A 13,329-nucleotide genomic window follows, 5' to 3' on the forward strand; every position below is an offset into this window, starting at 1 on the left:
CACATGCTGACACAGCACCGCTCCCTTTCTCTGTTTCCAAATCCTGTTAATATTTTTCTTAATAAAGGAGTCTGATACTCATCTGCTTTCAACTTTCAACAGAATATGCTTTTGAATAACTCAGTATGTGATACTGTAACACTATTCCAAGTCATTCCTTTTTTCTTTTTCTTTAAATCATATATAAGCACAAAGAATGGAGTTTCCATTAAGGGACAAATTTTAACTGATTCAATTGGTAGGCTTACCAACTAAAGCTTTAACTGAGAAGTCCTTGTCTGCATGGGTCAAAAGGTCCCTTTTCCCCTTGTTCAGATGATGCATGGCTTAAACCTTGGTGGACCCTGAATGGACTCAAAATGTAGGACTTCAAATACAGTAATTCTTCATCTAAGATCCTATTTTTAATTTCTCTACTTCATATGAATTGTCACCTACTGACATTCATTTAGCATGAGGCCACACATATTCACACAATGACACATACAGACTGTGGACATTAAAGAACCAAGACAGCAATGACCATATGTCTGTTGTACTCACCCTCCAAAGAGTCCGAGAAGACAAAGTTCACTGGGATTCCATAGTACTCTGTAGTGGTATCATGACTGTTATGAACTTGATTTCCAACAAAATGTTGGTGGATTTTTTCCTTTCACTATGTGTATGAAGAATATGGCCTTCATTTGAACGTTTACCTTGGTATACCAGTTGATAGGCCTACTCAACATCTGTTGTTAGATTCACTCATCATTCTGACTCTAAAAAGTTGCTTTTTTGAACTACTGGAAGTTGCAGTCTAAAAAAGAGTAAGGTTTCAAGCTATCTTGGCTATGGCTGTGAACGTTGCAATCTAACAACTTCTACAGGCAACAACTTGCCTATTCTTGACCTGGCATGAGATCACCCCATTTGACTATGAGAGAGTGAGTTTGCTCACACGTTCCTCTAACACAACAGCATATATATTTCCAACAAGGTTTGGCAGCATAGTTTCCTGACTCAGTCTTAGTGGGAAAGCTGTCACTATAGGCAACTAGTTTCCAATGAGGTGTTACCATGACAACCATCTGCTGCATCTCTTCCACACTAATGGGGCAAATAAAAAATACAGGAACACGGCAATATTTCAAAATTGGGAACTATTGGTGATAAATTTTGGCAAGAAAGGTGTCCTCTATATGAACTCATTCACCCTCCTATATAGCTCCTTGAAAACCTGATAGCAAAGTAAAGCAAACCCTTGATTTGGTTTCTGCAAATTCCCTTAGTCCATAATGGTCTGGTACACCTTACTGTATCAACTTGGCGGGCTTAGGGTACAGATACAAAAACAGCTTTAATGGTAATTCCAATAGGCAGCTTTCCATATATGTCAATGTAATAAATTTTCAGGGTCACCTTGATGTAAAAGGGTATGAGAAATTTAGAAATGAATGAATAAATGGTATACATGATGAAAATAACACCAGTCACTAACCTTCATATATAGTGATGATATGAGGATGGCTGAGAGATGACATGATCTCAATCTCCCGTCTGATGTGAACCATATCTTGTTCATCCTTAATTTTGTCCTTACGAATGGATTTTATTGCAACCTATAAATTCAGGAAATTAAGCATTACTCTTAGAACAAAGCAGATGAAAGTAATCCATTAGAATTTAGAAAATAAATACAGATCTTAAATGCTGGGAAAACATGGAATGAGCAAAATAATGCTTTTTATTGCATTATAACAAATGTAGTTGATCTAGCAGGAACTAGTAGTAATAAGTATGAGATCTTTATTTGTATAGCCATTCATTTTTATACAGATGGCATTCTAATGTACATAATTAGCCTACTTGGGCTCTATATTAAAGTGTTGTCAGCTGATGGCAACAAATTTAGACCAATCTAATTCTTGACCTAATCCATCATTCTGAGGGTGCTTTCATGACAGATTCTAATCACATGTGATGACTGCAATGCATTACCCAAATATTCATAAGATGCAGTGTAACAAGGAGAAGAGAGGTGTTTTGAAATTAAGCACATAGTCAATATAGGATTTCAATCCATAGACAGTACAAGAGTAGGAACTGCAAAAACCAATGACATTTGTAAAATGGCCAAAGTTGTTTGTTTTAACAGAACAAAATAATGTTTATTGCAATATAATATAGAATAATTATATATGCTTTTCTTCTTGAGCTATTCAAAGCAATTGCTATTCAAAAAATTGTGCCATCAATTTATAAAGTACAAATCAGTGATACCTATTACATAACCAACAAGAGGCATCAAGAAAGATGTATGGTGACACCAATTTGTGACTGTTTTTAGAATGTGCAGCTGGTGCAGAAAAATGTTTCAGTCAGGGTATGGACTGGGGCCTATAATTCCAAGCATTCAATATCTTAATGTTTGACCTGTTGGGACTCCTGGTTTGTTTCAGACTCAGAGTGAAGCACTGGTTATCACCTTAAAATGCCTGAACAGTTATGGTCTGGAATACTTAAAGGACCACCTGCTTTTACATGCTCATTCAATTTGCCCCAAAAGGTCAAAACAAAAAAGCCTAGCAATATCTTGATGTGACAGGCGTGTATCTGTGGGCTACTTTGTGAGCCTTCACCAAATGGCATTGAACTACATGGTTTACAAGACACCTCCAATTTTAGGGTTCTATGGATATATCAGTAAATATCTACCCTGAAAGACTATTCATAAGCTCATGCATGTAATCATCAATACTGTTTTTTCCCTGCTTTTTCTTTGCGATATTTCATTGAGGGACAGATACACATCAGTAATGCAGAGAGAACATGGAATGAACTGAAAGTTAAGGTATGCTCTGTTCGCTGCCTCCCATCCAGGTAATAATCAGGGTTGAACCTGCTTAGCTTGTAAGAACAAACAGGATCTGGTGCCTCTAGGGTTTTTAGACCCTTGATGTACACTCTACATACAACAATTCCCAAATTAATTCTATAAATGTTTTCAATTAAACCAGAACTAAGTACAAAATGCAAGGAAAAGTGACCATAGGAACAATGTTGTTAACTACCCTTGAATTGATCTCAACTCATGGCAACCCTCTGGATAAGATATCTCCAAGACCTCCTGTCCTCCACTGCACTGCTCAGGTCCAATAGGCTTATCCCTGTGACCTCTTTGATTGAATCCAGCCATCTGGCATGTAGTCTTCCTCTTTTTCTATTGCCTTCTACCCTTTCTAGCACCACTGTCTTTTCTAATGATTCATGCCTTCTCATGATGTGGCCAAAATATGACAACCTCAGTTTAGTCATCCTAGCTTCCAGGGATAATTTGGGCTTGACCTGTTCTAGAATCCATTTGTTTGTCTTCTTGTCTGTCCATGGTATTCTCAGCACCCCAGCACCACATCTCAAACAAGTTGATTTTCTTTCTATCAGCTTTTTTCACTGTCCAGCTCTTACATCCATACAATGGATGTAATACAATGGCTTGAACAATCATCACTTTGGTGTTCAGAATTTACACTTTAGGGTCCTGTCCAACTCTTTCATAGCTGCCCTTCCCATTCCTATTTTTCAGTAAAGGGAGAGAATTGCAAAGCAAATCTTGTAGCAACCTTGACACTAAAAGAAAGAAAATTGTAGCATTATCTTTTATACACTGAGCCAACTTCATCAGATAAAGGGTGTGTCTAATACATATGAATCAGATGCATTTGGGAAAGTAGACCCACCCTATGAAAACATATGCAACAAATTCTGCAGTTATATTTCAAGTTGAAACTGAAAATAGTTCTTTCTGCTATCATTGTTCTGAGCTCTGCATTTTCATGTCCAGCACAGTACTTATGCAATCATTCAATAACCATATCCTTCCTGCATCCTTCCTTAGACATCTTTCCAAAAGGAACAGTGAGAACAGAGGAAACAATAGAGACAAACTTGCATCACAAATTCACAGTTTAAAAGCCGCATGGGAGTTTGCATTGCCAGTGAAAGGCAAGTGTATAAATGGTTACTGAGATCAAATCAGGAAAAATCATGAAACATAAACCAACCATAGAGAGAATGGATGACAGCAAGCACCTATCTACGTACAGTATGCAGCCCTGAATAAATTTTGTTTTAAAATGCAAGATGTCAAAAAAAATCCCAATTAAGCTCTTTTAAGACCAAATGATCAGATTAGTTGAGGAACATTACTCTTACACAAGGCAAGTTCCCCTTTGCTTGGTCATAGATAATATACTTGTTCAGACCCATGGCTGTTTATGTAGTCCACATTACCGTACAATGACCCTCTCTGCCAGTAAACCTTGCCATTGTTTTATGTAAATTCAGTAAATTTACTGATATTTGCAAAATTACTACTTTTATTTCTTTTTAATACTAACATCGGAAGGATACTGGATACAAAATAAAGTAATATCACATAAAGTAATACCACATCAAATAATATCAAATTAATTCACCATAATTCACATTAAAAACCAGCAGGGGGCTAACCATACATTTAATGTCTCCTAAATATTCAAGGTATTCTTCACAATGATTGCCAAGTTATTACAAATATTTCCTCATGGAAACATGACTCAAAGCTATGGAATTCTGGGATTTGTAGTTTGTAGTCAGAGCTCTCTGTCAGGGAAGGTTAAATAGCTCACAAAACTACAAATTCCAGAATTCCATAGTATTATTAAAGTGGTGTCAAACTGCTTTACTGCTGCAGTGTGACAGCAGCCAGAAAGACTATCTCCCTTCCGTTACATGAGAAACTGGCTGAACACTTAATTACTGCCATAGCACTAGTATAAGCAAGAAATAATAATTTTAAAAAAGCATGGCATTTTTATGACCTTGGATGGTCTAAAATATAAGACATCCCTATGTTCCCCTTCTTGTACCATAGCGTTGGCTTAAAGGATCAACACAATGTAATTTTAGTCACAGTAAGAAAGAGGAACAAATGCCTAAGTAATTCCAAAGTGATGGAAATCAGCATCCATTGGCAGAAAAGCCAGTCTTTTCTTTCTCTCACACATTATTCCCTGGGAGAGGCTGAAGCGAATATATACTCTGCATGAAAGAAGGATGTGGGTGGCTTTTGGAACCACACATACATTCCTGAGGAAAAAATAAATATAGACATTGATAAAAATATGCTTAGTCTGAAACAGCCCTGCACTTGGCTCTCAGAAAGAATGTTAAAAGGACGTTATTGTCAAACACATAAGGGATCAAATTCTTCACCAACTAAGGTCAGTGAAGGAACCATACCATCTTTCTTTTCTTCTCTTTTGCAACAACCTTAGATTATTTTATTTATTTTTATTAAAATTTTATTATTAAAAACATATAAAAGTTATTTACATACAAAAATAATAATAATAAAACAACCCACAACATACATTCATGTGCAAACCAAAAAAAGACAACTATAGATATATTGTTAATTTAATTCTTCTAGAACAGGTATATAAGTTTGTTGTTTCTATAATAGTCACAATTACCAATAATTGTTAATAGTGTTAGTCCTTAATAAACTTAGTACGTCTATTGTTCTCTTTCTTCTCTTTCTTTTCTTTATTCTCAATAGTTAGAATTGCATCTTATTGATTATATTGCATCTTATTGATTATTGATATCATTCATATTAGCCATTATGATGGACATGAAGAGAACTTGGTTTCTCAAGCTGGTCTTCTAATGAGCTAATTTAATGGCTTATTGTTCATTGATGTTGGATGGTTATTATTGACTTGATTAAGTCTAGCTGTTTCAAGCCTGGCAATGCTAGGGACTATTGACTGTTCTAAGCTTTTTATATTTTCTTCTTTTGTTCTCTGTTTCTGATCTTTTTCTTGCTAATTTATTTTCTTCTATGACTCCTACTATTTCTCCTAATTTGATTTCCATTAGGTGTCTTCCCCGTCCTCAGCTCCTTTTCAATTGCTCTCTTTGGAACTGCCAATCACTTGGGTCGAAAGCAACGACAGTCCATGTCCTTTTTCTTGCTAAATCTCTTCATCTTCTTGCTCTCACTGAAACTTGGCTTCCAGTTCATGACACCATAACCTCTACTGATCTCTCATTGGTGGACTTTTCTTTTCTCATACTAGTTGCCCAGAGGGCAGAGGGGGAGGGGTCAGTGTCCTTCTATCCAACTCCTGTCGGTTTCAATGCTTATCTTCTCCTCAACAGCACTGTTTTTCTTCTTTCTAACTTCATGCTATTAAACTTTTCCTATCACTTCAGCTTCAGGATGCAGTTATCTATCATCCACCGGAATCACCTACTAAGTTTTTGTCAGATTTTGATAACTGGCTGACTTTCTTTTTAGCAGATTGAGGCTAACGACTGGTGGCCACAATGTCTTTTCTTCACATTGGATTCTCTACTAAAACTTTCTTCTCTGTTGGTTCCGCACTCATTTTTACCCACTGATTTTGCCAACTATTTTTCTACTAAGATTGAAACAATCCATTCCAACCTTCATTCCCTGCATTCTTCTTTTACTCCACCAACCCAGTCATCTATAACTAGGCTTCCCATATCCCGCCTGGGGGCGGGACTTTCCCGATTTGGGGCGGGTCCGCACGGTCCCGCCCCGGTTTGGCCCTGCCCCCAGGACTCCCCCCCCAGCGAGTCCTCCAGGCTTGGCTGGGGCTTGGAGGACGTCTGTCTTCCAAGCCCCAGCCATGCCCTGGGGGCTCCTCCGCGATCGCGGAGCCCTCCAGGCTTGGCTGGGGCTTGGAGGACGGCTGAAGCCAAGCCCCAAACCTCTGCCTGGGTGCCTCCGTCTCTGGGGGGGGGGGGAATCCCGGGGGTGGGGGCAAAACAGCGACGGAGGCAGCCAGGCAGGGGTTTGGGGCTTGGCTTCAGCGAGGCCCCATTCCCTTGCCTGGCTTCCTCCATTGGCAACGGAGGCAGCCAGGCAGGGGAAAGAGCCTTTCCTCTTTCTCCTCCTCCTCTTCTTCTGCCTCCTTTTCTTCCTCCCCTTCTTCCTCCTCCTCTTCTTCTTCTTTCTCCTCCTCTTCCTCCCCTTCTTCTTCATCTTTTTCTTCCTCTTCTTCTTCCTCCTCTCCTCCTCCTCCTCTTCTTCCTCCCCTTCTTCCTCTTCCTTCTTCCTCCCTTTCCTCCTCTTCTTCATCTTCTTCCTCCTCCTCTTCTTCTCCATCTCTTCTTCTCCTCCTCCTCTTCCTCCCCTTCTTCCTCCCCTTCTTCCTCTTCCTTCTTCCTCCCTTTCCTCCTCTTCTTCATCTTCTTTCTCCTCCTCTTCTTCTCCATCTCTTCTTCTCCTCCTCCCCTTCTTCCTCCCCTTCTTCCTCTTCCTTCTTCCTCCTTTTCCTGCTCTTCTTCATCTTCTTCCTCCTCCTCTTCTTCTCCATCTCTTCTTCTACTCCTCCTCTTCCTCCCCTTCTTCCTCCCCTTCTTCCTCTTCCTTCTTCCTCCTTTTCCTCCTCTTCTTCATCTTTTTTCTCTTCTTCTCCATCTCTTCTTCTCCTCCTCCTCTTCCTCCCCTTCTTCCTCCTCCTCTTCTTCTTCTCCTCTTCCTCCTCCTCTGCCTTTTCCACTCTTCGTCCTCTTCAATGCCCAAATATGCTGTTTGGAATGGGGGGGAGGTTAGCCAGAAAGGGAAGTACATTTCTGCCATCTGTCTAGGAACAATGCCAAAATGTCCTCCATTTTGATCATGCCTAAGAAACATGCATTTATATTAAAAAAAATTTAAAAAATCATCAATTTTTTTGCGTGTCCTCCATTTTTTTTAAAAAAAAATGTGTCCTACATTTGAAAATTTTGTCCTACTTTTGTCCTACTTTTGTCCCAGTTTGGAGGTCCAGAATTATGGCAACCCTATCTATAACTGGAACATTCTCTGCTTTTTCTTCTGTTTCATTGTGTGAATTATTAAGCTCTTGAATTCTTATAAACCAACGACCTGCCCTCTTGATCCGCTTCCTCCTCGTCTGTTGATTTCTGTTGCCCTCTCTATTTTACCTTCTCTTCTTTATACTATCAACCTTTCTACCTCTAATGGCTCCTTCCCTTCTACGTTTAAGCATGCTTTAGTTTTGCCAATCTTGAAAAAGCCTTCTCTTGATCCATCTTCTCTCTTGAGCTATCAGCCTATCCCACTTCTTCCTTTTCTAAGTTTTTAGAATGTGTTGCTTATTTTCGCTGCCTGGAGTTTCTGACTGCTAATTCTATTCTTGATCCTTTTCAGTCCGGCATTCGCCCACTGCACTCAACTGAGTCTGCTCTTACTAAATCACTGATGATCTTCTACTAGCTAAATCTAAAGGTCTTTATTCTGTTCTAGTCCTCCTGGATCTCTCTGCTGTATTTGACACCGTTGATCATGGTCTCTTGGTGGATTTACTCCAGGACCTGGGTTTTGCAGGATCAGTTTTAAATTAGTTTAAATTCTGCCTGTCAAACAGATCTTTTGCAGTGGTTACAGGAGGTCAGGTTTCTGCCCCCATCTCATTAGCTGTTAGAGTCCCTCAGGGTTCTGTCTTGGGTCCGTTACTGTTCTCCCTTTATACCCTGTCCCTGGAAAATCTTATTAGCTCCTACAGCTTTCAATATCACCTGTACACCGATGACACCCTGCTGTACTTCTTTACCCCTCAGATTTCTCCGGATGGCGATCAATGATTATCATCATGTCTTGCTGCTGTCTCTGAGTGGAAGATTCACTGGTGCCTGAAGCTCAACATGGCCAAAACTGAGCTACTTGTCTTCCCACCCAAGCCATCTTTGCAATGTTCTTTGTCAGTTACTGTGAATGACAATTCTATTCAATCTGTCAATGAGGCCCATAATCTTGGCTTCCTATTTGACTCTTTTCACTCCACAGATCCAGACTACAGCCAAGTCATGTACATTCTTTCTTTATAATCTTGTCAGAATTCGGCTACTTCTTTCTGTTTTGACGGTAAAGACTTTGATGCATGCATTAGTTATATCATGTCTGGATTACTGAAACTCATTGCTAGTGGGTCTTCCTATTTCCCACCTTAACCCTCTAATCTCTTTGCAACGCTCAGCAGCCAGGATCATCTTCTTTGCCTGTTGCTTTGATCATGTTACTCCCTTGTTGTTATCCCTCCATTGGCTCCCCATTCCTTTCAGAATCCGACATAAAATTATTCTCCTGACCTTTAAAGCCCTTCATGGCTTGGCTCCCTCTTATTTGTCAGTGCTCATCTCTCCTTACCACCCTCCATGCACATTGAGATCTTATGAGAACAGTCTCCTGACCCAGCCAAGGCTCTCCTCTTCCCCTATGCTGCTCCTCATGCTTGGAATCTCCTCCCCACACAATTAAGGACTATTACTTCCTGGGCTAATTTTAAGGCTGAATTGAAGACACTCTTGTTTAGGCATTCCAGATTACTGATTGTTAATCTGTTGCTTACTTTGTTTTTATTGTATACTAATTAGTATTATTTTAGAGATATTTTAATCATGTAACATTGTTGTTTTAGATTGTACACCGCTTGGGAGGTTTTTATTCTTTTGGTTTTTTCTTATTTCATTTGACCCCTACTATGTAAAGCGCTGTGAAAACTTTACAGCGTTCGATAAATACATGTTTTTATTATTAATAATAATAATACAATCCAGAGAAAGGAAAGCAGTATGTCTGGGTCCTGATCCTATTAGACAAACAGAGCAAAGTAGCACAAATTGGGTACTGTGCCCCCTCCCCAAAAATCCAGAGGGTACAACATTTAAATTACATATCCACAAAAATGTTAATTAACAGTCCCTCTGAAGTCTTTTCTTATGCTACTTGGCTATGGTCCTAGGTCTCATTAAGAATCTCTTTATATTGGTTTTTCCCCCCCATAAATTATATGGCTACATGCTTTATTTAGTCATTTAAAAACAAGGGCAACCAGGCTACCCTTCTGTTTACAAAGCTCCCAATGTAGCTCACACAAAACTCATTACAATGAAATCAACAGAAGAAGCACATCAGAGCCTAAACATACTTTCAGAAATTTCATTATGCATTGAACTCCTATGGTTCAATGTTATGGAATTCTGGGATTTGTAGCTTTGTGAAATATGTAGTCTTCTCTGTCAGAGACTTCTGGTGCCACAACAAACTACAAATCCCAGGATTCCATAGCATGGAGCCATGGCATTGAAGCAAACTGCATTATGTCAGCAGTGCAGATTCAGCTCAAGAATGCTTTCTTTGCAGATATTCCCTATGTAACTTCAGAAGGGGGCACTTGGCTATTTGAGATGAGGTAAGAAAGGAATCAGAAGCCAGTGTAATTCTTTAAGAACAGGAAAGAAGCATTTTCTCCAAACAGTCACAATTATTAGACTAGTCAGTGTGTTTCAAACAAAGGGGCTCAACAGATGGCCCCTAAGGGGCAGTTCAATGCCACCCCTTTCCTTGCCCCTTTCCTTGCCAGATTGGGGCCTCAGGAACGGCACACTGCAGCCCCGATCTGGCCTTTCCATGGGGCAAAAAGAGGCCGCACAAAGCAACTCCTTTTCGCACTGAGGAAAGGGCGCCCTATCCGTGGTTGTGGCTTTTCAGTGCTCCTTTGGTTCAGTGCATTTAAATGCTGTGCATGCAGTGTGACACTGGTGTGGGGGCAGTCAGTAGAGGCTCTAAATCCCAACAGAAGCATCATGTACAAGTGCATGGGCAATAATCTGCATGTTACTGGGTGATGGATTACTGAACAAGACCACCCCTGTTCAGCAGGGCCTTTAGCTGATTCATTGTCATTAGTGTTGTTCTATACCACAGCTTCATGTGTCAGTGACATAATTAAATCTATGTATATTCCTGACTTCTGAAAGGTTAAGAACAATAAGCAGGTTCACAATCTCCCAACTTCCATAGTCTTAACAGCCAACTTTCACCAAGAAAGTGAGGAAAACATGTTAAGAATGTAACAATCTACAGTGTACTAGTATACTATATTGAGTGGATAACTGACAATAAGACAACGGGTTGTCTATGATCTTTCATGACCAGAAATTCCAGCTGGATGCAGTTGCAAGAAGCAACATATCATACTGACTGAAAAAGAAATTGTGAGCAACAAAATCCACACTCAATTTTCACTCTTGCCATGAACCCAAGATGTTGTCCAAGGCAATCAACTCCAGTCTCAGCCTCAGGCCCAACTCAACATCTGCATTCTGGAGATAATAATACTAGCTTACCTTAGGTTGTAAGGATTACTGAAGAAATGTATGTGCAGCACTCTGAATGTTCAAAAGCACTATATAAATGTCAAACAATATTATCATGCAGAGGTGTACAGTGACACCCAAACTATCATAAAAGAAAATGTTTTCACTTGGTTGCCAATCACAACATGTGCTCTAAACAAACCTGCCAAGTGAAATGAACTACAGAAAGCTGTAGTACTAATATATAGCTGAAGATATGAAATCCTGCTATTCAAAATAATTTTGTTTTGAGATATTTAAACATGTTCACATAGAAGTCTAATAGGTGTTCTTCAGAGTATTACATGGTTAACAATAAGATCCATTTTATTACAGTATCACAACAATAAAGGACTTTTTAATAAGCACTATAAATACCACTGACAGAGTTCTGTTTATGAATTAATTTCAAACACAGCTTTGTTCACAGAAATATAAAGAATCTTTTAAAATGTGTTTATACTTTTAGTTACCAAGGTTCAGTAGCCGCCATTTGTTGGCATTTCAGCTATGGGATGGATGCCAGAAATTATGTGTTATGTGCAGTGTAAACCTATGTTGCGATTATCTTACTTGAGGAAGACTTCTTACAAAATAGTTTCTCCTTTGTTAGAAAAACTGATTTATTCTGGTTATCATCACTTATTTAAAAGGCTGAAGTGCACACAAATTTGGCAAGAGATATGTTGGCATGGCTGAGATCCTGCATCATCATTGCAACTATAACAACAGACTTCCTTTGTTATAATTACATCTGATAATCTCATCCTCCCAAAACCCAGCTTTGCAGTCTGGTAGCACCCCAACCAAAGTGTTTCTGAGGCACTGCATATCGGGGTGCTGGAGAATGATGTCTGCAACACTCTCTCATTCATGGAGCACATTGAAGCAAGCAGTTGTGGAAGTCTCTCCAAGCTGCCTGTTCTCAGTGAGCCCCACAACCAGGAAAACACTGCAGGTACTGAACCCCAGTGTCTCAGAAATGCTTCTGTTGGGGTGCTGCCAGGTTTTCCAATACTACCCTTTGCAAACTTTGATTTGGTTCATTTTCATCCTGTATCCATTGTTTACTGAACATGTAGTGGTTTGAGTGTTGGACTAGGATTCTGGGGACTAAGATTCAAATGCCTGCTCTGCCATGGAAACTCACTGCATGACCTTGGGCAAGCCTTAAAGAAAGGCAATGACAGACCTCCTCTAAATAAATCTTGCCAACAGAACTCTATGATGGGATTTCAGTTCAGGGTGACCAGATGCCCTCCTTTCCCAGGATTTGTCCTACATTTGAACCTTCTGTCCAGGAGGAATTCCAAAATGTCCTCCATTTTGAGCATGACTAAGAAACATGACTTAACATTTGTATGAGTGTTTCTTGCTCTTATTTGGCCATGTCCTACGTTTTTCTTTAATGTCCTACATTTTGTGATGCCTTGTCCTCTTTTAAGGGTTAGGACATCTGGTCAACCTGTGTAAGTTGGAGTTGACTTGGGAAGCAAATACTGTAACAACCACCACCATGGGCTTATCCAGAAAGAAAAAGGATCCCTTGAAGTACTGAGAATTTTCCATTCTTTTTTGTTTGGATTTTACCTGCATAATCATGTTTTTTAATCCAGTCCTTTTTTTTTAAATAGCTCAGGTTTCCCTCCCACGTCCCTCCCTTTTCTTCTTCCTCTTCTCCCTTCCATTTATCATGTTTCAAATCTCAACTCAGGTAATGTTTGAATCCCACTGTGGGAGAAAGGTGGGATATAAATCCTTGAAAAATAAATAAATAAATAAACAACTGCTTCAGGAACTGACTCTCACCAATTTCCACTGAACCCTTACTGATTATTATTCAGGAATTATAGTCAAAGTGTTAAAATCCTTACACAAAAAATACAATATTGCATTAGTTTAGCATTAGGATCATTTTCTTTTATTGCTACAATTCCTCTTTCCCTTGCTTGATCTCAATTGAAACTGGGTCCTGGAAAAAACACTGTGTTTCTTGGTGCCCAAGTATAACACAGTTTCCAGTATAGCACAAATAGACAACCATGGAGATGTATATTTCCTTTTGGGAAAGGCTGGGTTAATTTAAACTGACCTTGGGAGTGGGAATGAAAAGTCATTGGTAACACCAGA

The 13,329-nt window shown here is 39.4% G+C and overlaps 1 protein-coding gene across 1 annotated transcript in view; it reads right to left on the minus strand.

Moving 5' to 3' along the window:
* Positions 1-13,329, minus strand: part of NUAK1 (NUAK family kinase 1) — a 78,243-nt gene that overhangs the window by 37,396 nt on the left and 27,518 nt on the right. The window contains exon 2 of the mRNA XM_089528028.1: positions 1,481-1,601. Coding sequence (XP_089384154.1) covers positions 1,481-1,601 — 121 coding nt within the window. The remainder of the gene's footprint in view (positions 1-1,480; positions 1,602-13,329) is intronic.

The sequence above is a fragment of the Sceloporus occidentalis genome, unplaced genomic scaffold (assembly GCF_023333645.1).
Source record: "Sceloporus occidentalis isolate IW3139 unplaced genomic scaffold, rSceOcc1.0.p SCAF_5, whole genome shotgun sequence".
Classification (NCBI taxonomy): domain Eukaryota; kingdom Metazoa; phylum Chordata; class Lepidosauria; order Squamata; family Phrynosomatidae; genus Sceloporus; species Sceloporus occidentalis.